This window comes from Artemia franciscana, chromosome 4 (assembly GCF_032884065.1).
Source record: "Artemia franciscana chromosome 4, ASM3288406v1, whole genome shotgun sequence".
In the NCBI taxonomy this organism is placed as follows: domain Eukaryota; kingdom Metazoa; phylum Arthropoda; class Branchiopoda; order Anostraca; family Artemiidae; genus Artemia; species Artemia franciscana.
The window spans coordinates 16,282,067-16,307,526 of NC_088866.1; the positions used below are offsets into that span (position 1 = coordinate 16,282,067).

The window sequence follows — 25,460 nt, forward strand, 5'->3', positions numbered from 1 at the left end:
ACATGAATAATTAAAACGAAATTTGTATATCAATTTATTTAAATGGATAAATGGCTATCTCATAGTTTTGATCGGACGATTTTGAGAAAAAAGGAGCGGGGGAGTAGGTCTAGTTACCCTCCAATTGTTTGGTTATTTAAAAGCCAACCAGAACTTCTAATTTTTTACGAACGTTTTTATTAGTAAACATATACGTAATTTACGAATTAACTTACGTAACGAACTTCTATATTCGCATGTTTTATTACGCATATGAGGGGGTTTACCCACTCGTCAATACCTCGCCCTTCAAACTAAAGCTAAAATTTGGTCCCAATTCCTTAAGAATGACCCCTGAATCACAAAGGCCGTAGAATAAATAGTTGAAATTAATAAAATCACTTTAGCGTAAAGAGCGAGGTATTAGGAGGATGTGAACCCCTCATATACGTAATAATTCCTGTTCGTTTTAAGTTTTAATGCTGCTCCTTACTTTCAGTTGAAAAACTTTTCATATTTATTTTTTTATTGTTCTTGAAAAAAATGCTCAAAAATCCTGCGCCCCCTTCATGGAAATTTTCTTCCCCAATGAAAAACGCCTCCATGGAAAGTCTTCCCCGCATAACCCCTCCCCTCAACCCTCCCCCAAACCAAAGACATTTTTTCCTCAGAGGTGAGCAGACCTTAATAAATTTCAAGTATGGGAGGGAGGTAACGGTTTGGAAGGGAAGCTATTCGTCAGGAAAGTTAAAATATATAAGCTTTAAAAATTTGCCCTTTTTATATTTTTATAGTCTGCTAAGAAAAGAAGGGGGTCTAGTGCATGACCTTTCTTGATCAAGACTGAAAAAACTGAATGGACAATAATGAACCGAAACTAGACTGAAATCGAAAGTAACATGAATTGTTCTAAATCGAAAATCAGAAGTATTTTTGTATTCCACAACGCGGTTCAACACGACCAATCAGATGTATGTTGTCAAAAATATCACCAACACATGTGCCATGTCGTGAGCTGTCTACCGTTTCTGAAAACCAGCTCACATGTTCCCAGCTTAACAGCAAACGAGAAGTAGAACGAATCCACTTAGAAAGATCATCTAAGAATTCCTGTGAAATTTTTAAATATTCAGAGCAATTGGGATGTTTTTGACTAATAATTTTGTTTTTCTCGTATCCAAACTCTATAAAACAATCCATCTAACCTTTCAAAAATATCAAAAAGTATTGACAGATAAGAATTTTTAGGTTAATTTCAGGACCATACAATTTGTGCTGTGTAGAAAGCTTCTGATATGGCATTTTACCAAATCCAAAACAAAAGCTCATACAATCCTTCTTACTTTCTGTTTACTCATAAAAAAAAATCGAGTAAATTTACCTTGAAGATGCTAATACTTTTACCAACCATCCTAAGCATAATCTCAGATTAAAAAAACAAATTTACTGGGTAACAATGTTTGCTTTGTGAAACCTTCAAAAGACGAGTATATTATTTTCAGCGGGAATTATGCAGGGAGATGATTAAGTACACAAAAGCCGAAAAAGAAGACTTTATATAGTCTGACAAATCATAAAGCAAAAGAGGTTACTTTACAGCAGTGGTCCTCAAACTTATTTAGACACTGTAATCCTTTTTACCCATAAAACATTTTAGGTACGCTATATCAGTTGCCGGTACTAAGTAAACTATACCTCAAACATAAATAAAATTACCAGTCCTAGAGTTAAAGGGATTGTTTTATTTTTGTTGTCTGGCCACATACCCCCTAAAAATTTGCGTACTCCCGAGGGCTCGCGTACCACAGTCTGAGAACCACTGCTATACAGTAACTATACATTATCCCAGTTGCTACGCGAAGCCAATAGTTCCTAAACGCTCTAAGCAGACAATCTGAGAGATTTTTCATTTTCTATAGAAGTCATCAGACTTCATGGCCTCCTTTTTATGGCACTTGGTATTAACAAAGTGACATATAGCAATCGCAAATTCTGTCGGTCTGTCTGTCGGTCCCGTTTTGCTACTTTAGGCACTTCCAGGTAAGCTAGGACGATGAAATTTGGCAGGCGTGTCAGGGACTGGACCAGATTAAATTAGAAATAGTCGTTTTCCCGATTTGACTATCTGGCGGGGAGTGGGGACCGGTTAATTCGGAAAAATAGAAAAAATGAAGTATTTTTAACTTACGAACGGTTGATCGGATCTTAATGAAATTTGATGTTTGGAAGGATATCGTGTCGTGTCAAAGCTCTTATTTTAAATCCCGACCAGATCTGGTGACATTGGGGGAGTTGGGAGGGGGAAACCTAAAATCTTGGAAAACACTTAGAGTGGAGGGATCGGGATGAAACTTGGTGGGAAAAATAAGCACAAGTCCTAGATACATGATTGACATAACCGGAACAGATCCGCTTTCTTTGGGGTGGTTGGGGGGTGGGGAGGGTTAATTCTGAAAAATTAGAAAAAATGAGGTATTTTTACCTTACGAACGGGTGATCGGATCTCAATGAAATTTGATATCTAGAAGGATATCGTGTCTCAAAGCTCTTATTTAAATCCCGATCAGATCTAGTGACATTGGGGGAGTTTGGGGGGGGCCTAAAATCATGGAAAACGCTTAGATTGGAGGGATTGGGATGAAACTTGGTGGGAGAAATAAGCAGAAATCTTAGATACGGGATTGAAATAGTTGGAACGGATCCGCTCTATTTGGGGGAATTTGGGGGGGGGGAAGGTTAATTCTGAAAAATTAGAAAAAAATGATGTATTTTTAACTTACGAAAGAGTGATTGGATCTTCATGAAACTTCATATTTAGAAGGACCTCGTAACTCAGATTTCTTATTTGAAATCTCAACCGGATCCAGCGTCATTGGGGGGAGGCAGTTGGGGAAGGGGACTGGAAATCTTAGAAAATACTTAAAGCGGAGAGATCAGGATGAAACTGGATGGGAAGAATAAAAACAAGTCTAAGATACGTGAGTGACATAACCGGACCGGATCCACTCTCTTTGGTGGAGTTGTGGGGGGATAATTAGGAAAAATGAGGTATTTGTAACTTACGAACGGACCGGAATTCTTGGAAAACGTAAACATTGGGGTATTTTTATCGTACGAATAGGTGATCGGATCTTAATGAAACTTGATATATAGAAGGACTTTATGTCTCAGATGCTCCTTTTTCGACTCGACTTGGATCCGGGGACATAGGGGATTGGAGGAGGGAAACAGAAATCTTGGAAAAGGCTTATAATGGAGAGATCGGGATGAAATTTGATGAGAAGAATAAGCACAAGTTCTAGATACGTGATTGACATAATTGGAACAGGTCCGTTCTCTTTGGAGGAGCTTGGGGGTGTTAGTTTGGAAAAATTAGAAAAATTGAGGTATGTTTAACTTAAGAACGGGTGATCGGATCTTGAGGAAATTTTAAATTTAGAAGGAATTCATGTCTCAGAGCTCTTATTTCAAATCCCGACCAGATCTGTTCGCATTGGGGGGAGTTGGAGGGGGAAATCCGAAATCTTAGAAAACGCTTAGAGTGGATGAATCTGGATGAAGCTTGGTGGATAGAATAAGGAAATGTCGTACATACGTGATTGACGTAACCGTACAGGATTCATTCTCTTTGGGGGTGTTGGGGGAGGGGTTCAGTGCTTTGGCGAGTTTGGTGCTTCTGGACGTGCTAGGACGATGAAAATTGGTAGGCGTGTCAGGGAGCTGCACAAATTGACTTGATAAGGTCGTATTCCCCGATTCGACCATCTGGGGGGCTAAAGGGAGAGGAAAAATTAGAAAAATGAGATATTTATAACTTACGAGTTGGTGATCAGATCTTAATGAATTTTAATATTTAGAAGAACATCTTGACTCAGAGCTCTTGTTTTAAATCCCGACCGGCATTAAGCCTCTGATTTTCCTTTTAAATCAATCTATTGATTCTTAGAATTTTGTTAGAGCTCATACCATATGAGCTCTTGGCTCTTAGCTCTTCTGGCCTCGTCACAAGTGCCATATGAGCTTTTAGTTTTTGTTTCTTCTTATAGTAGACAAATAAAAATAAATGCATACAGTATTTAAAAACATAAGCATAGTATTATATATATATATATATATATATATATATATATATATATATATATATATATATATATATAGTATATATATATATACATAGTATATATATATATATATATATATATATATATATATATATATATATATATATATATATATATATATATATATATACATAATATATATATATATAACATTATATAACATAATATATATATATAACAGTCTGTTATAGGTATAAGTTCAGCTGGGCCCGTAATGAGAAGACAATCAAATATATATATATATATATATATATATATATATATATATATATATATATATATATATATATATATATATATATATATATATATATATATATATATATATATATATATATATATATATATAATATAATATATATATATATATATATATATATATATATATATATATATATATATATATATATATATATATATATATATATACATATATATATATATAGTTCAGCTATAGGTATAAGTTCAGCTGGGCCCGTAATGAGAAGACAATCAAATATATATATATATATATATATATATATATATATATATATATATATATATATATATATATATATATATATATATATATATATATATATATATATACATATATATATATATATATATATATATATATATATATATATATATATATATATATATATATATATATAAGTTTAAGCTTATTACAGTCTATACAGTCTGTTGTAGGTATAAGTTCAGCAGGGCCCGTAATGAGGAGACAATCAACTTAAAATTGGAATAGGACTTAAGAAGAAGTACTTGAAAAAAAAAATGGTCTAAGGGATTGATTGGTCAGAACCTGTTTTTCTGCAATTTAACTTTGGTAATCACTTGGAATAATAAAACGATCTTATCTAACAATGCAAATATATATTCGTCTTTGGTCTCTGTCGGCGAGGAATTGAGTTTCACACATTATGGAAAACTAATTAAATTGTTCAAATTATTAAAAAAAGTTGGCACAAAAATATCCAAATATTTAACCCTAGACAGGCCACTATAGGAACGAATACCAGGGAAAATCTCCACCGCCTCCTATGCAGTATCTGGGTCAGAACATTGACAAAAAAAAAGTTTTACACTATTTATTCAAAATTGTCAATTTTAGACCACGTTGTAAAAATGTGACATTAGCCTCTCGAGCATATAAAAATAGGGCATTTTCACTTGGTGTGGAAGGCTTTAAAGCAATTGTTTTTGTTTGTAGGGCACAGTCGAATTTCACATTTTTCTCATTAAAAAGTAGTATATCCTGATTTGCGCTCTTTGCAGTGGCTCTGCTTCTCAATATTTTTTGGTCAGTGGTCAATTCCATCGGCTTGAGCAGAAATTGCCAGTCGGATTCGATTGCGACTTCGAATGGGGCTGGGAGTTTCTTCGACATCTTCGGATGTTGTATCACCTTTACGTCGGGCATCACATATACCGAGGCATACAACCCTGGTGCAACTTCAGACCTGAAGGATTTCAAGATCATCGGTTTGTCTTTCCTTGAAGTGAGGGCTTTGACGTCTGACCTGCAAAGAAGCCAATTATTGCAGATAGATGTGTCCAATAAGCCACCAGAAGATTCTCATATTCTATTTTCGTCTTCGAAGATGAGTTCGACACATCTTCACCAGCATCTCTGATAAATATACACTACTTATGTGACGGTTGTACTCATAAACAATGGCTGGCCTTGAAACTTCAACCCTGGATTTATCTTTAATTTTCCAGCGTCTGCACGTATCCTTTGGCGTTATTCCTGCATACGTTGAAGCCAAGCCAACCATGTTGTTATCCAACCATTTCACTACAATAACGCCAGAATGAATGTCAGCCCTTTAATCGGAAGTTCCTCTCTCTTGTTTTTTCATTTCACATCTGTGAGGAGCGGGCATCTCTTTAGCCGTACTTTGTTCAACGTACCAATACAAGTGAGTCCTTTAATTTTGAGCAAACTCATTAGTTTCGAGCTTGGAAACCAGTTGTCAAAGTAAATCTTGTAGTTCATGTAGTTCGGTAAGGTACTCATCAGACGTAAAACTATATTACCTCCAATTCCAAGATGTGGCTCTATGTCATCTTCAAATAGAGTGCCCTTACCTTGATAAACTTCAAAATCATGTACAAGAACTGACACACCAGTTCTTGTGAACACTTTTTTCCCCCGCTTCGTCATCTTTTTTGGGAGATAATGTCTCAAGTTGCTTCGCCCCTTGAAAGGAATCATTTGCTCGTCAAACGAGTGGTGTTCTTCGGGACTGACTTCGAGAAACTTGGAACGGATATGACTCAGGACGGGTCGAAACTTGTATAGCTTGTCAGTTCCTTGTTCTTCAGATTTCTTGGCCTTTTCATTGTCGTCGAAAAGAAGAATACATTTGATCTTGTCAAACATTTTTCGGCCCGTCTAATTGGCAATTACAGGGTGGTAGCTGCTTCCCAATGCATTCGATAAATAGGGAGCCTTTATCACCTCCCAATAATAGAATAATACTCATGAAAACTTCTATCTCTTCGACAGTGAAATAGAGGTTGCATCCCTCCGTTTGAAGTGCATAGACGTCACTTTGTTCAACTATCAGCTCAAGAATTGTTAAGGAATTTTTGGAAGTATTTCAGTGGAGTTTCCAAAATGCCTAGAACTTGGCGAGGCTTTTCTTTCCAAAATATTATCAACTTTTTTTTATCTCTACTTTTCTCCAACCGAATTTTTCTTGAACTTTCGATTTCTTATTTGATTTTTCAGTACTTGCTACTACTGGTTGCTGTTGCTGACTAGAGGGAGGAGTTTCTCCGAGTCATCGTCGCCGGGTTCACTGCGAGCCTCCACGTCATCCTTTTCCAAAAAGAAGTGCCGATTGTCCAGTAGACGCAGCGTGTCGGCATCAGGATCATTGATAAGATTTTCTGAAGACAGTAAGCCTGGATCATTGTCATCATCATCATCCAACAAGTCTGACAGCATCTCTTCTGGAATATCAAAAATATACTTGGCTGCCTCTTCTGCGTCAATTTGGCGATTTTAAGCTCTTTTTCTTAGTCTGTCGTAAGATTCCACCATCTAGAAAGGAAACAAACATTAGGCTTATTGCACACCTGCCTACTCAATGATCCACCATCCCTGAGTGGTGGCGTGAGCTACTATGTAGACGGAACCCCTCCAACATAATTGCTGAAGTAAAATCATACTGTTTCCTTCATCCTTTTTATTTGTTTTGTTTAATTGTTCGTTTCACAGTTTTGAGCAACGATCGCCTGATGTTTTATTTTTACAACATAAGAAAATATATCTTGCTACTGATTCAAATTCTTGTCCACATCATGAATTACATCTATAATAATTCAAAATAGTATATATTTTGTACACATAGGATAGGCGAGGAGTCTCACACCTTTTGTTTTATTTCCAGTTTCTAGCTTAAAAAACACCTACCTTTTCATTATTTTTTCTTGTCCCTTGGTATAGTGACTCATGCTTAGCCCACGTATCACACAGCAGTTCCCCGAAGGCATCAATTGTGAGTGCTATGTTTCTGCATTATCAAAAGATGCTGCTAAAAGCAATACTTTTGTCACAGCAAGATGACAGTCTAAGCTCAAAAAGTACAGTGTTGTTTTTCTACAGCAACTGCCCCTACAGGGTTAAGATCGCCCCTCAACAGATATTTCAGAAAATAGCAAAAACAGCGTATCCAAAGTTAAGTGGTTCTTATTTTTTGCATCTATCTTCAGAAGAGATACATCCAAATATTTCAGAACCAGGGACCATTTAAAGGGCAAGGGTCAGGTCAATTGCCCTTGGATTTTGAAAAAATGTATCCCTTGTTGTATTTCCATTGGAACAAAAATCATCACCTCTCGATAAGACAAATACCATTTTTGTACCTGCATGACAAAAAAAAAAAAAAAAAAAAAAAAAAAAAAAAAAAAAAAAAAAAAAAAAAAAAAAATACTAGCCTCCCCACCAACTTTTTCTTGAAGTGTGCCCCTGTTTTGGAAGTGGGCTCAATGTATATTTGGTAAAATGGTAAAATAAAGAAAGAAACACCATAATTTGTATTTGTTACAAGAAGGGATTAATAGCGTACAAAAATTATAAAACCATCCCTCAAAACATACATTTCATAAAATTGCAAAATCCTGTCTCTAAAGCTAAGAAGTTTTTCTCTTTTCACTTTTAAATAGCTGTATTTTCTTTTAAATAATGTTCCTAATTAATTACATATTTATAGGTGCATTCTTGATACCCTATTTTATTGCAATGGTAGTATGCGGCATACCAATCTTTTTTCAAGAAGTTGCTCTTGGACAATATCTTGGTTCTGGCGGTATGACACTGGTTGGCTCCATAGCTCCGATGTTCCAAGGTAATTTTTAAAAGTTGTCAGGTAAGTAAAGCAATTGTGAATGCCCATAATCTGGGGGTTGAGATAAGTTCAAACTTAGGTCCCTATATTTGAAAGTAGATTTCTACACAAAATAAAGTTTTCTTGATCATCCTGTTTAACAATGGTGCTAAAGTATGAAGACAATAATCTTTAACTTCTAGAACCTTTTTTCCCCTCTTTTGGAGAAGGAGTATATTTCATGAGGAGTCGACCTAAGTGTGATTTTAATGACCTTACTCGCTGCTAGATCTTCTGTATTATAAATTTTGAGATTTTTTATTGCTAATTAATCTTACAAAGGACATCCGGGGACATCACTTTATGACAATTAAATAAAAAACAAGTTTTTTTAACTGAAAGTAAGGAGCGACCTTAAAAATTAAAACGAACAGAAATTACTCCGTATATGAAAGGGGCTGTTCCCTCCTCAGCGCCCCGATCTTTACGCCAAAGTTTGACTTTCTCTCAACTCTACTTTTTTAAACATTAAAAAACTTTAGCGTAAAGAGTGGGGCGTTGACAAAATTTCAGTTTTAGGAAGAAAAATTTATTTTGCAGTAATACAGTAAAGATTTATTTGTCTCCATTTAGTGGAAATTGGTTATTTTCATCAAATGGGCTAATGCGAGGTAGATGTCTGTTCAGTTTGAACAGAGACGTTCCTGCTGAGCTTGGAAAGAAGGCAGATGTAAAATAATGATAACTTTCATTTACTACTTAAAGTGGACACAATACAGGACTTACAGGTCCTTATAGGCAACAGAACCTATAGACATCAAAAGGCTGTAGGTGACAATATTAAATACTTAGTCTTCAAAACAAAAGGTAAATTGGTAAACACTTACTATGCTAAACAATGTAGCATCGGAACAGTCCAGTTGATCGAAAATATATATGTTACGACTTCTTATCTTTTCAAGCTGGGTATACATAAACTATATGACTAGAGTGTTTTGGGGGATAAAGGGGTTTTTAATTATTTTTTTTTAATTCCACGTTCATTTCACGGATGCGTGTTTTTTTTCAGGGATGATCGTATCAAATAATCGTCCTGGATGATCGGGAGAGGGCGCATTCGAACGAAAATTAAAAGTTATATTTTCCGTTTTTAAGTGTTCAAAAAGATTGGACGAAAACTAGCCCTTCTCCCCTTTCCCCGCCTCTTTTTTCTCCAAACTCTCCCATCAAAATTTTTACATAGCTGTTTTGTTCAATATAGTTGAAAGATCCAATAACTATGTCTTTAGGGGTAGCATGACCCCACAGTCCGTGGGGAGAGGCCTGTAAGTTCTAAAACTTGCCCATTGTGAATATATAATATATACTATTGGGGAATGTGCAGACATTTTTGTTGGGAGGGGATTTTGTGCTTGGTTTGGGTTTCGATAGGGTGAATTTCCCGGGGGAAGTTTTACAATGGCAGATTTAACAGAGTCCTATATGAGATTCTTTTTAATTGTCTTACTCTCTCTTTGCCAACTCAATTTTGGATGTGGAGATGTTCCGGGGGAATTACTTGGGGGCTATTTTCAATTTCAGGGGAAGAATTTCTACAGAAGGGGGGATTTGTGACGTGACTGAATAAAATGATTGTAAATTAGTCATTTTCAAATGAGAGTATGCTAATGATAATTTTTCAGGTTTAATCGTCTCGAGAAATAGTACGGTTGGGGTAGTATTTTCAGCGAGGAGGGAACTGTCTCGATGGAAATTTTACGGGCGGGGGTATTTTACGCGGTAAAAAATTTCCACGGAAGTTTTCCTTAAGGGGGGGGGGGATATTTCATGGACGGTAAGCCAGATTTACCAGCATTAGAACATTTAGAAAATTAAATCTAAAAATAGTCTTTTGACTAAAAGTAAGGGCCAGCATTAAAATACAAAACGAACAGAAATAATTATGTTTATGAAAGGGTTGCCCCTTCCTCAATACCTTGCTCTTTACGCCGAAGTTTGAATATCCGTCCCAAATTTTAAAGAACGGCTACTGAAACACAGAGGCCTTTTAATTTGAATAGGAAGCTTTTTTTTTTAATGCTAAAAGTTTTAGTGTAAACAACGAGATATTGAGGAGAGGGAAACCCCTTTATATACAGAATAATTTCTGTTCGTTTTGAGTTTAGTACTGCTCCTTAAAAAAAAAAAAAATTTTGATTTAATGGAAATATCTAAAACCAATTGATTTTATTCTTGATATTTGATTCCGTGCCTCATTTTGATAGCTTGTAGCAATAATAACGCTATTATCAATAAATTGATTATTGATAATAATCAATAGTTTGACACCTCTTGATAACAGTTGATAGATAGTTTCTCGAGTTGGATCTTTTGCGAAAACTCTTTTGAATAGTTTCCTTAATCTAAACCAAGCTACCGATAATAATTATTGACAATTTACAACACGATTTTTGACACTTGTTTTCAATATCTAGCCTTGGCAACATTTGGCACGAGACCATTAACAATGTGAAATTAAACTCTTGCGCAATATTTTTTTATTGTAATGTAGGAACAAGCTGGTCCCCAGGTAAGAAGTTGGATTTAATAGACCAAATATCAGCATATCAAATCCCCCATCCCTGAGCTGCAATTCTTATCTATCTTTCAATTCGAATCTTGTTTATTCATTTCTGTCGTGTTTTGTGCTTTTGACCATTGACCCGGTTGTTCCTTCCTTTGTGTCCATCTTTAACTTCTTGACTTATGGATTCTAATTTTCCTTGGTGTTGTTTTTACTTAATAATCTTTCCTTACTCTCTTTAGTGTAATTGGCATAAAACATGAATTTATCTGGCATAAAACATGAATTTATCTATTCAGTATTTGATCATTGTTTTTGGAATAGATCTATTTCTTTATATGCTCCAAACTATAATTCAATTATATTATATCTAGTTTGTATATAGCATGGCTATTCAGTGCCCGAGTCTACAACTGAAGATATATTTGTATTTATTTTTGAGTACCTTAAAGTATCAGTAATTCGTCCTTAACCTCTGCCACATTCCCACTTTGCAGCTTAAGCTGAAATTTATTTCGACAGACGACTATCCCAAAGTTCTAAGAGAACTGAAAGGTAAGCCATAAAAAACAGACAGTTTGCTTGTAAAAGAAGGTCATTAGTCAAATACTTGTTTTTACTAGCTTAAAACTTCATACAAAAGAACCAATCAGTTTCTGCATTCCTTTTACTGGCTTAAATATTCCACGTGGCAACAACAGGTAACAAACACGCCGTTGTTTGGCCTCCCAAATACGCAGTTGTTTGACTTGTACTTATTACTTGGCTTTGCAAAAATATTCCAAAGATCGGATTGGCTTGCAAAAATATGACAAGGAAATATACGAATAGAGCTAAAGCAGGTGTATTAACGTGGAAATTTAGCTTAAACAGGAAATAGCTTGGGCAAAAATTAGAGTTGAAATAGGCATATAAAACCAGTTGCCCCTCAAAGAAACAGATGCTTAGTCTGTAAAGAATAATAATTTTGGTAAAAATGTTAACTATTTTTTTTTTGTTATTTTAGAGGTTTAGTATTTTCCATAAAATGAGTCAGTCACATTTTCAAGGTGGGGTTATTTTTCTTTCAAGAAATTTGTATTTTAATTTCTTGGGAATCAGAAAAAATTTGAAGTATAAACTCACAAAAATTCTTTAAAGGTTTCAATCTTCTTCCTTAGAAATTGCTAGAAAAAATAGAAACGGATGGAACAATCATTATTTTTTTTATCCTCATTTGAATCATCTTTTATCTACATTTGTGTTTAAACAATAATTGTATATCTGGTACTACTATGTTCTTATTCATGATATTAAATAATAAATTCCGCTTGATGGTTCGTTTTCAGAAGTGCTTTTTGTATCTTAGCCGTTATCCGATTGTGTTTTTATGGCACTTGGTATTTACCAAGTGACATACAGTGATCGCAATTTCTGTCCGTTGGTCTGTCTGTCTGTCTGCCGATCGGTCCCTGTTTTGCTAGTTTGGGCAATTCCAGATAAGCTAGGACGAGGAAAATTGGCAGGCGTATCAGGGACCAGACCAGATTAAATTAGAAATAGTCGCTTCCCCGATTCGACCATCTGGAGGGAGCGAGCGAACGAGACAGTCGAGAAGAATTTTATTTGCCGCGGGTGTGGAATTTGTAGGGGAAGGGGGTTTGTGGAATGACGGTTAATTCGGAAAAATTAGAAAAAATGAGGCATCTTCAACTTACAAACGGGTGATCGGATCTTAATGAAATTTGATATTTGGAAGGATCTTGTGTTTCAGAGCTCTTTTAAATCCCGACTGTATCCGGTGACATTGGGGGGAGTTGGAGGGGAAAAGCGGAAATCTCGGAAAACGCTTAGAGTGGAGAGATCGGGATGAAGCTTGGTGGAAATAATAAGAACAAGTCCTAGATACGTCATAACATAACCGGACCGGATCTGCTCTCTTTGGGGGAGTTAGGGGGATTTCCGGTGCTTTGGGGAGTTCGGCGCTTCTGGGCGTGATAGGACGATGAAAATTGGTAGGCGTGTCAGGGACCTGTACAAATTTACCTGATAACAGTCGTTTTCCCGATTCGACCATCTGGGGGCTGGAGGGAATCGTGAAAATTGAGGTATGTTTATCCCATGAATAGGTGATCGGATCATAATGAAACTTGATGTATTGAAAGGTATCATGTCTCAGATGCTCCATTTTCAATTAGGATCTGATCCAGGGGGATTGGGGACTGGAAAGAGGAAACAGAAATCTTGAAAACCGGAAATCTCGGAAAACGCTTAGAGTGGAGAGATCGGGATGAAACTTGATCGGAAGAATAAGCACAAGTTCTAAATCCGTGATTGACATAACCAGACCAGATTCGATCTCTTTGGGGGAGTTGGGGGGATTTCTAGTGCTTTGGCGAGTTCGAGAATAAGCACATGTTCTAGTTGCATGATTGACATAACAAGGCTGGATCCGATCTCTCGTCACAAGTGCCATATGAGCTCTTAGCTCTTGTTTTCCTTAAAAATTTGCTATGAAATTTTTCAATGGAATAAGTAGTATGAGCTGAATAGCAATGTGAGCTGAAAGTATTAAGTTGAAATGGAGCATAGATTTATGAGAAAAGCACTTGTAGAAAAATAAAGGTTAAATATCTTAATAATTCAATTCAATTCATTTAATTACAAATTGATATAACACATAAAATTCATCGAAGTGGCTGCCCAAAGAAAGACATAAAAGCACTTGATACTGGGCGACCACATATATAACAAACACTTTACAAACATAACTCTTAGCAAACGAACAAAATAAAAAAAACGAAATTATGACCAATCCCTAATTATAAAAATAAATAAAAAAAGAAAAGAAACGGAAAAAAAATCATCTGTGAACCAAGACCCAAAAGATTTTTTTTTCCTTTTTCTCTTAAATAAACCAAGGTGCTCTCTGGAAGAGAATTCCGACCTTAGGACCTAGATATCTGGCAGAAAAACCTGCTCTAATTCCACTTCTGTATTCAGTGACTAAATTCTCAGCATTGTAGGCACTATAACTATAATTTGATTTATTGTCTCTGTAAAAACCATGAAATACCTCCGGACTGATACAATTCCAGCACTGATCCTAGAATACTCCTGCTATGGAGTCACGAAGTTGCTCGGCATTTAACACTTTAAGTTTATTATAACATGTCTCTGTGTTATTGACTTTTCCCAAGTGTCCACCAATAAGTCGTATAGTTTTATTTTGAAGAATTGGTAATCGTTTAAAATTTGAATAAAAGTTACTTGACCACAACACACATCCATATATGGATTGACAAGATTTATGCATTTAGTTTTGACAAGATTTATGAAGACACTAAATTTCAGCTTAGGGGGGCAAACTGGGCTAACATTTGCCCCCCTGGCATGAAGCAAATTGCGCCGCTGTCATGCGCTATTGTAGATCTTTAAATATGCTACTCCTTCTAAAATGAATCATTTTCCCAGTGACATAATGTAGTAAATTGAAATTAAGCCAGCCCTGATGAAATTTGATGCTAGCTTCAACCTTGCGATAAGCCACAGTAGGCCACTAATCATGCGTGGAAGTTGTTTGAAATACACCAGAGTTCCCACAGCAGGAATTACTATGTAATTATTCTATTTTATACATAATTAGTAATAATATATATATATATATATATATATATATATATATATATATATATATATATATATATATATATATATATATATATATATATATATATTTATATATATATATATATATATATATATATATATATATATATATATATATATATATATATATATATATATATATATATATATTTATATAACAATAGCAACCGCAATTTCTTGCAAATTCTAAAAAAAATGAATATAGTAGAAGATACATTGATAAGCGTGTTAGCGTGCCCCATGTGCATTGATGATAATGATGATAAAGGTTTTTTTTTAGATAATAATTGATTTGTTTTTATTTGGTCTCTGTATTGGGTTTCGAAGTTTGCTACAAGATTTATTTTTTCAGTTTATTCTGTTTTAGGGTTTGATCCCGGCCTAGCTTCTGATTTCAGAGATTTTTCAGGTGGAAAATTAGATTATTATTTTCCTGGATTCCTTTTATTTTTGTTTCTCTGCTGTTTTTTTTCTTGCTATAGAGCTCTACGGGGGAGACTATGGTGAATGTTTTTTTTTTTTTCGTAAATTTATTGGTCAATAAATAAACTCTGAACTTCGAAGTTAACATTTTTTCATGTCAAAGATTTCTCACTAGAATATCTATAGACCTGTGCTCAAATCAAACAATTAGAGACATTAGTAAGCAAAACGATATTTACCGAGATGTAACTTATATGTTATTTTATATTTACAAATAACAGTCATGAGTAAAATGTTGTGGAAGTTTCGTGATCTGTTATCGCTCTTTAGCTTTCGATACGTATCTATGCATCTATCCAAACAATTACAAGGGTACATTTCTTATAAAAATACAAATTTTTGTTCTTTTCGAAACCTCTTTGAAATTAATCTATTTGAATCTTATCACTTGTACATTATTTTTTTCTGACTTTTACATCTATGAACCTTTCTTTCTGCTAACTTTTTTTTAAATGAACAAGCTTCTTTTTAATTTTCTGTGATGAATAATTAGTATTTCTGCCAGAGGGAGCAATGAAGCGAAACTTTAGGACTAGTAAGCGGCCTCTCCTTCTTTTGCGTATAAATCCTTAGATATCCCTATGACAGTGGTAGATTCAGAGGGGTAAAGGCTGAATAAATTTAAATCTGAACTTATTGCCTTATTATTAAAACCAATTTGTGTTTTCCGTCTTTTTTCGCTTTTCTTTATTATGAAAGGAAAACTGTTTTAACAAAATAAATCTATTTTTTCTTGCTGAAATTTTCTTCTAATTTCACCAAAAATTAGCGTAGGTCTGTCATCAGAGCAGAATTGTCAAAATTAAATTCTAACACGAAGTATTCTTCCCCAAAAATGTTTTTCTTTCTAAATAACTATAACACTTGTAGCAGTATACTATACAATAGTCCAGAGCCAACACCCTTATTTGGGCACTAAAGCTACAGAGTATATCCAATTTGGGTCATTGACGTACTTACATACAGGTATCCGACCCAGACAGGTGTCTGACACTTTTAGGTGAATGACCTACATATTCCTGTAAGGAATCTTTGCCTTTTTTGGACTTATAATTTTTCCAACTAAGAATTTTTTGGACTCGTTTTAGACTTGAAATTTTTTTGGACTTAGAATTTAAAATTTAGAATGTAAATACCCGCTCAGACACAAAGGCATAGTGAGAGAGAACAAGTAAACAGCCCCTCACACGCACAGGCATAATGAAAGTGAGAGACAAAATACCTACAAACACATAGTATCAGGCACACAAACTCGCGCAAAGAGAGACACCGAAATATGGAAAAACCCGTTCAGATACACAGACATAGTGAGTGAGACAAGCAAACTGCTGCTCAGACACAGAGGTAAAGTGACAAAGAGAAACAAAAACATCTGCAAAAACACAGTCAGACACACGAACACACAAAGACAGACACGGAAACATTCAAACAACCGCTCAGCCACACAGGCATAGTGAGAGCAAGTGAGAGTATGTTTCCGCGTCTGTCTTTGTCTCTGTGCGTCTGACTCTGTGTGTTTGTCGGTGTTTTTGTCTCTCTTTCTCACTGTGCCTGTGTTTCTGAGTGCTGTTTACTTGTCTCTATCACTATGCCCGCGTGTCTGAGTGGGCGTTTTCCTGTTTCCATGTCTGTCTTTGTGTGTCGGACTCTGTGTGTTTATTGGTGTTTTTGTGTCTCTCTCTCTCTCACTATGACTGTGTGTCTTAGCGGCTTTTTGCTTATCCCTCTCACTATATCTGTGTTTCTGAGCGGGTTTTTGTTCGTTCTAAGTCTATCTTTGTGTGTTAGTGTGTCTGACTCTGTATGTTTGTAGGTGCTTTTGTTTCTCTCCTTCTCTCACTATGCTTGTGTGTCTGAGTGGCTGTTTGCTTTTCTCTCTCACTATGCCTATGTGTCTGAGCGGGTGTTTGCATGTTTCCGTGTCTGTATTTGTGTTTTTTTGTGTCTGACTCTGAGTGTTTGTAGACGTTTTTGTCTCCCAATCTCTCTCTCACTATGCCTGTGTGTCTGAGTGGCTGTTTGCTTGTTTCTCACACCATGCCTGTGTGTCTGAGTGTGTGTTTGGATATCTCTCTCACTATACTTGTGTGTTCGAGCAAGTGTTTGCATGGTTCCGTGTCTGGCTTTCTGTGTTTGTGTGTCTTAATCTGTGTTTTTGTAGGTGTTTTTGTCTCTCTGTCACTATTCCTGTATATCTGAGCGGTTGTTTACTTGTCTCTCTCACTATGCCTGTGTTTCTGAACGGTTGTTTCTATGTTTCCGTGTCTGTCTTTGCGTGTTTGTGTGTCTGACTCTGTGTGTTTTTAGGTGTTTTGTATTTCTCTCTCTCTCTCTCTCTCTCTCTCTCTCTCTCTCTCATTAAGCCTACCTGTCTTAGCGGCTGTTTGCTTGTCTCTCTCACTATCTCTGTGTGTCTGAGAGGGTGTTTTTTGTGTTTACATGTCTGTCTGTGTGTATTTGTATGTCTGACTCAATGTTTTGTAGGTATTTTTGTCTCTCTTTCTCTCACTATGTCTGTGAGTCTGAGCGACTTTTTGCTTGTCTCTCTCATTATGCATTTATGTCTGAGTAACTGTTTGCATTTTCCATGTCTGTATTTGTTTGTTTGTGTGTCCGACTCTATGTGTTTATAGGTGTTTCTGTCTCTTTCACTCACTGTGCCTTTGCATCTGAGTGGCTGTTTGCTCGTCTCTCTCACTATTCCTGTGTGTCTCAGCGGGTGTTTGCATGTTTTGTCTGTCTTGTGTCTCTGACTGTGTGTTTGTAGGTGTTTGTCTATTTGTCTCACTATGGCCGTGTATATGAGCGGCTGCTTACTTGTCTCCCTCACTTTGGCTGTCAGTCTGAGTGGTTGTTTGCATGTTTCCATATCTGTCTTTCTCTGTTTTTTTTGTCTGATTTTGTGCTTTTGTAGGTGTTTTTGTCTATCTCTCCCTCACTATGCCTCTTGGCCTGAGTAGGTATTTGCATGCTTCTGTGTCTGTCTTTATGCCTGCATTTTTTCATCTCTGCCTTTGTGTGTTTTTGTGTGTGTTTGTAGGTTTTTTGTCTCTCTCTATCTCTCACTATGCCTTTGTGTCTGACCGTCTGTTTGCTTGTATCTCTCACTAAGCCTTTGTGTTTGAGCGGGTGTTTGTATGTTTCCGTGTCTGTATTTGTCTCTCTGTTTATCTGACTCCGTTTGATTTAGATGTTTTCGTCTCTATCTCTCTCTCTCTCTCACTATAAACTTGTGTCTGAGCAACTGTTTGCTCGTCTCTTTCACTGTGCATTTGTGTATGAGTGGGTGTTTGCATATTTTCTTGTCTGTCTTTGTGTGTTTGTAGGTGTTTTTGTCTCTCTATCCCTCTCGCTCTCAGTATGCCCCTTGTGTCTGAGTGGTTGTTTGATTGTCTTTCTCACAATGCCTGCGTGTCTGGGCGGGTGTTTGCATGTTTCCCTATCTGACTTTTTGAGTTTGTGTCTGAATCTTTGTGTTTGTAGGTTTTTTTGTCTCTCTCTCTCTCTCTCTCACTATGCCTGTGTATTTGAGAGGATGTTTGCTTGTCTCTCTCACTATGCCTGTTGTCTGTGTTGATGTTTGCATGTTTCCGTGTCTGTCTTTGTGTGTTTATGAGTCTGACTCTGTGTTTGTAAGTGTTTTTGTCTGTCTCTCTCACTATGCCTGTTTGTCTGAGCGACTGTTTGTTTGTCTCTCTTACTATGCCTGTTTGTGTGAGGGGTTGTTTGCATGTTTCCTGTTCTGTCTTTGTGTTTCTAACTCTGTGCGTTTGTAGGTATTTTTGTCTCTGTTTCCCTTACTATGCCTGTGTGTCTGAGTGATTGTTTTCTTTTCTCTCTCACTATGCAAGTGTTCCTGAGCGGGTATTTGCATGTTTGCATATCTGTCTTTGCATGTTTGTGTGTCTGACTGTGTGTTTTCTCTGTATCTCTTTCTCTCTCTCCCTCCCTCTCTCTCTCTCATACTATCCCCGTGTGTCTGCGTGGCTGTTTGCTTGTCTTTCTCTCACTATGCCTCTGTGTCTGAGCTGCTGCTTGTGTGTTTCCTTGTCTGTCTTTGTGACACACACTGCGTCTGACTGTGGTACATTTGCCGCTCTCTCTCTCGCTATGCCTCTTTGTCTGAGTGGCTGTTTGCTTGTCTATCTCACTATACCTGTGTCTGAGCGGTTGTTTGCATGTTTTCGTTTCTGTCTTTGTGTGTGTTTTTGCGTCTGACTACGTGTGTTTGTAGATGCTTTTGTCTCTCTCTCTCTCTTTCATTATGCTTGTGCGTCTTAGCGTCTGTTTGCTCGTCTCTCTCGCTATGCCCGTGTGTCTGAGAGGATGTTTGTATGTATCCATGTTTCTCTTTGTGTGTTTGAGTCTTTGTGTTTGTAGGTATTTTTTCTCTCTCTCTCACTTTGCCCGTGTGTCTGAGCGGCTGTTTGCTTGTCTCTCTCACTATGGCTGTGGATTTGAGCTGGGGTTTGTATGTTGCCAGTCTGTCTTTTTGTGTTAGTGTGCCTGACTCAGTGTGTTTGCAGGTATTTATCTCTCTCTCTCATTCTGCTCGGGTGTCTGAGTGACTGTTTTCTTGTGTCTCTCACAATGCATTTTTGTGTGAGTGGGTGTTTGCATGTTTCCTTGTCTGTCTTTGTAAGTTTGTGTATCCGACTCTGTGTGTTTCTAAATGTTTTGTCACTCTCTTTCGCTATGTTTTTGTGTCTGAGAGTCTGTTTGTATGTCTCTCTCACTATGCCTCTTTGTCTGAGTGGGTTTTGCCTGTTTTCTTTTCTGTTTTTGTGCTTTTGTTTGTAAAACTTTGTGTGTTTGAAGGTGTTTTGTCCCTCTTTGTCTCACTATACCTTTGTGTCTGAGTGGCTGTTTGATTGTTTCTCTCACTGTGCCTGTTCGTTGGGGCGGATGTTTGCATGTTTTCTTCTCTGTTTTTGTATGTTTGACTCTGTGTGTTTGTAGGTGTTTTGTCTCTCTCTCTCTCTCTCTCTCTCTTACTATGCCTGTTTGTCTGAGCGACTATTTTCTTTTGGTGTCTCTTACTATGCATGTGTTTCTGAGCGGGTATTTGCACGTTTCCGTTTCAGTGTTTGTGATTATGCATGTTTGACTCAATGTGTCTTCATGGGTTTTTGTCTCTCTCTCACACTATGCCTTTGTGTTTGAGTGGTCGCGGGTGTTTGCTTGTCCCTCTCTCTCTGTGCCCGTCTTTGGGTGTTTTTTGTATGACTGTGTGTTTTAACTTTGGTAAAACCATTTTAATGTATCTCAGATTCCAGTATACCCCCTGGAATCCTCATAGTATTATCTATGTCTCTTAAAATTCCTTTTCTTATATGTCTGACTTTTTAATAAACATTTTGAAGGTCCGACTTTCTAGCACACCCTAAAAATAATGAAAACGTAACAAAGTAATGCATAATTTTTTTTTATTGAATTAACGAGATGTAGAATGTCATCATAAAAATAAAAATGAATACTTTGAATCCATTCGATAAAATACTTCTTTTTATCTTCACATACAACTTATTTGAAGATTCTGAGCCTCAAAAATTCTGAGTGCAAAAATTTTGAAGTCCAAAGGAAATCTAAGTCTAAAAAATTCTGAGTGTAAAAAATGTTGAGTTCCACAAGTCCAAAAATTGTAAGTCCAAAAAATTTGAGTCTCAAAAACGGGGGCAAAAAGTTTAGGAGGCAATGAGGTCCTTGTAGATGAAACATGGATGACCAAGGGCTGTCGCATATCTGCTTAAAATATTTATCACGTTATTAATTTCAACTTAATCCATACCCCAATACTATACAATATTTTTAAAAGACAAAAATCATTCATATAAGTGTCATGACTTGAATATTAAGTATTGTGTTAACTAGACATTGCTTTTATCCAATGAAGATCGAATATTTGCTAATCATGTCCTGACAGGAATATGTAGGTCATTCACCGAAAAGCGTCGGATATCTATCTGAGTCGGATACCTGTCTGTAAGTAGGTCAATGAACCAAATTGGATTTAGTCTGTTGCTTTAGTGCCTAAATAAGTGTTTTAGCTCTGGACTAATGTATAGTATACTACTGCTTGTAACATACGTATTTTTCACGTTTTTTGATATCATAAAAATAAAAGTTTCTCTCATTTTAAGACAGACCCTTTAACCTTATCTAAAGAATTTCCTTTGAACCGCTCTAATTACTATTTTTTATAGGTGTCGGATTTGGCTCAACACTGATGGTGTCATACATAAATATATATTACTGTGTCATTGTGGCTTGGACATTGTGGTATTTTATTCAATCTTTCGTGGCAATACCTGACCTACCCTGGGACACTTGTAGTAAGTGCAATCCTTATTCAAGATAATCTTAAGTACAAGCCAGATATATTCACATATTTGGACCGATTCATCCCTTCGACAATTATAAAATTTCAGCCGATTCATTTCTCAACATTCTGCTGTTGAGACATTCTGCTCAACAAAAACAGCATAGCTTGTCCAAATAGGACCATTAATCTACCGAGGAAAATTTCTACAGATAGCCTTAGAGTAAGCAAAAAATATTCAAGTAGCCTTCTAGTATCACCACCGTATTACTTTGGGATGGTGCATTCATCCCAGCATATATATGTAATCCATACAGACTGAACGGTTATTATAGTCCGTTTGTATTGGGATAACAATATTTGTACGGCTTTGTATTAACAAGCACTAGTTATTAGGGTTAGGCCAATGGAAATATTTGAGGGGTATCTAAAGCCTCAAAAGTTGACTTTTGGCCGAAATCTAAAACATTCTGTGACATGTCTTTCTGGTCAATATTAAGAAAGGATCATTTTTTAATTTAATGGAGATTATCCTTTAATCTTTATTCATTCTGATTAACATTAATGGAAAAAGTCCTACCTTATAGGTACTGAGGGGCGAGGTTAGCTCTCTCTTATAATATTTTAAATGTTGAAGTGAATAATGTCAATAGCTACTTGGGGTTACAACTGGCGTCTCCACTATACCCAATCTTTTGGGAGCTCCTTCGAATATCTCACAAGTCAATTCGATTCTCTGAAATCTTCCCAAAAATGAATTTTAGCAAAAAAATAATGATTTAAACTTTGTGTAAATGTCTATGTATTACTCCGTCAACTCTCGGGTAAATTTGGGGAAACTCCAAAAAATTCATTGACAGTGGAAGTACCGGAAATAGCCTCTCTCTGTGTTTATAGCCTCCCTATATTTATAAATTCCCTCTGCTATAGTAAAGAGAAAATAGACATAAATATGCTTCTGTTCTTGTAAAAACCGATCCACACAAAATGGGAGCAGGGGTCTGAGGGAGTGGCAATCCCCTACCCATTCGTATACAGAGGTACCCCTAATTTTGTGTAAAAAATAACAACAGGAATTACATAAAAATAATTTTTGTTTGAGATGATAGTAAATAGTTATGTTAAAACACAAAACAAACAGAAATTATCCTATATATGAGGCGGTTGAAGAACGTAAGTGGAGACTCTCAATAAAGTTCCATTGATGAAAAAACTGTTATACTTAAGAAATTTACAAAAGAAGTTTGAGCTCATAGCCTCGGAGCTCCCACAACAAATTGTAGAGGTCAAACAACTGATGAAGTTACTTGGTGAAGAAAATGAATTTCTAGCATCAATACTTGTCGATGTATGAGACATGGTCAAAGTAAGATTTAGAATTAAGATTAATATTGGCTATAATTAATTGCATGGTTGGCACCTCTTCCAACGGAAGCCTTTACCAACGGAAGTCTTTACCAACGGAAAAAAAGCAAAGGAAAAAGAACAAAACAAACTAATTAAAATTAAAAAAAATGAGAAAAGGGGAAAAGGAAACACAATAAAAAACAAAACAGAACAACAAAAAAACTCACATCTTAAAAAATTATGTTCCCTCTGGGATATACAATTTTGTGGTATACTTACAGCAGTAATTTACATCAAAAGGTCAAGATGCTTGTATAAATGAATCCATCAGTTTCAGATATTTTCATTCAAAATGCCAGAATAATGATATTTCTTAGACTTTTTCTTAAATGTTCTAAACTTACTTAAACATTTTTCAATTATTTCCGACTTATTCTTGAAATGTTGTTCAATCTAAAAAAAAATAAAAAGAATTTCAAAAATAAAATTTGGTAGATGAATAAAGCTAAATCTTAGCTATCGAACAACAGCAGAATTATCGTTTTAAAGTTAAACATTAAAATTGAAGGACTGCTGAGTTAAAAACATCCTAAAAATTTCCCCATGGCAATATAACCTACCAATAACAAAGACGGGAAATGCAAAATCTTACGGACAAATCTGGTTCAAAGTCTCTATTTAAAAGTTAAATGAAGAATTTTTTTAATATTATTACGATTATGATTTATAAGATGCTAGAATTCAATATGACAACGTTCGTTTTTGAAAGCCTCAAAAATACATATGGTCAAATCTTCTAGCTTTCAGTAAGCCAGTGAGCTGTCGATCTCAAGGGTTTCCCCCAGACCACTCAGCGTGTCCCCAGGTGGCGATAGGGGAACGTCCTACAGATATGTAGGGTACCTCCATCGGGGACACGGACCAAAGGGGGACCATTTCCGTGGGGGTCCATAATAGAAACTAGGGCACCCTCGCCCGGGGCCATAGATACAGGTGGAGGAGGAAGATTGCCCCTCAAATATACACTCAACAGGCCCACCAATGTGTCCACACATCGCAAGAGTTGCAAACCTACTCCCAGTAACGGGTTAAATTTCATGGTGACGCAGAACACCATGGTGGAGGATCCTCTATAGGAGGACAACTGCGGAAGGGCGTAAGAGCCAGATCTGTTGACAACGGTCTGCAAAGGGCTGTCTCAACCGTTTTGAGTTGCCTGCAAGACTAGGGACCTTGCGGTCAACTCTACTCCCACTTGAGGAGTGGCGCCCCTCAAGAAAATTATCGGCTAGTAAACGACATAGCATTTGCAAGGAATCATGATTAATGGATAATTCTTCTGGGCTTGGTCTGTGTTGGCGGGCGTTTTCGGACCAACTCTTCCTAGCTAATTTATCTGCTTTGTGTTCCCTTTCCCTGTAGTAGCATAATGTTTGTAGGCATGGATATATAATGAGTGGAGGTAATAGGCTTGGGACTGTCTGTACAGGATTTCGAGTCTTGTTGATAGAAGAGCATTGCCAAGTGCTGAAAACCATGTTGTGACCAAGATGGGCCCAGGATTGCACAAAGCCTCCAACTTACTGGAGGTCCCAGGGACCTCTTGCTGTCCGGTTCTAAGCCGGCTTAAGCACTTCCGTTTAGACTTGAGAGGATATGTTGAACCCCATCCTGCATTGGTATCCGGGATCATTGCTCTTCCTAAGGCCAAATAATATCAATGAGTTAAAGAACATGAAAATTGGAACTTGGAATGTTACGACGTTAAAAATGACTATCGCAATGACATTTTGACTGACGAATTCAGACGATTCGGACTGGAATCCTTAGGAGTTTCAGAAACTCATATTCCAGGGGTAGGAAGCATGAAATTAAATGATATACAGGAAGGATGGGGTATATATACAGGGAGTAGGGCTCATGATGAATAAGGAAGCTGCTAAGTCCTGTTTAGCCTGGGAAGGTGTTAATAATAGAATACTAATTGCTTATATTATGACTAAAAGCTCAGGATATCAGTTATAGTAGTATATGCCCCTGTTGAACCGACTGATGGAGATACTAGTGGCTCAGATGGATTTTACTCACAGTTACAGGAAGAGATAGACAGAGTCCCAGGTAGAAATATGGTGTTTTTACTAAGAGTTTTCAACGCCCAGGTCGGTAGAAATAGGGATAGATGGAATTCTTGCCTAGGTAAATTTGATGTAGGAAAAGAAAACAGTAATGGCTACAGACTTTTGCAATTTTGTAGGTATAATAATCTAGTTATAACCAATATGGTGTTTGGTCGTAAAAAGGCCAATAAGTTTACATGGTACTTACGTCATGGTAAGACAGCAAACCTTATAGATTGTGCTATAGTAAACCGAAGACTGACAAGATCAATACAAGATATTAGGGTATATAGGAGTGCTTTTATTGATGTTAAAAATAAACATCACCATCTAGTAATGTCTAGGGTTGATTTAAAGCTGAGATTTCGGAAGGGTAACTACCTCCCGGGAAGTTATGATGTTGGTAGACTCCAGGATAAGAATTTGAGAGAAACTTTCCAGGAACAATTGAATGCTCAACTTGAGAGTTTAAAATTTGACAATTTGGAAGATGGTTGGAATAATTTTTTGAAAACAATTTGTGAAGTTGCTGATTGTGTC

The 25,460-nt window shown here is 36.4% G+C and overlaps 1 protein-coding gene across 4 annotated transcripts in view; it reads left to right on the forward strand.

Moving 5' to 3' along the window:
* Positions 1 to 25,460, forward strand: part of LOC136026058 (sodium- and chloride-dependent GABA transporter 1-like) — a 165,617-nt gene that overhangs the window by 75,271 nt on the left and 64,886 nt on the right. For all 4 annotated transcript variants that reach the window (XM_065702244.1, XM_065702242.1, XM_065702243.1 and 1 more), the window contains 2 exons: positions 8,330 to 8,464; positions 21,341 to 21,469. In XM_065702244.1, coding sequence (XP_065558316.1) covers positions 8,359 to 8,464; positions 21,341 to 21,469 — 235 coding nt within the window. In that variant the 5' untranslated portion in view covers positions 8,330 to 8,358. The remainder of the gene's footprint in view (positions 1 to 8,329; positions 8,465 to 21,340; positions 21,470 to 25,460) is intronic.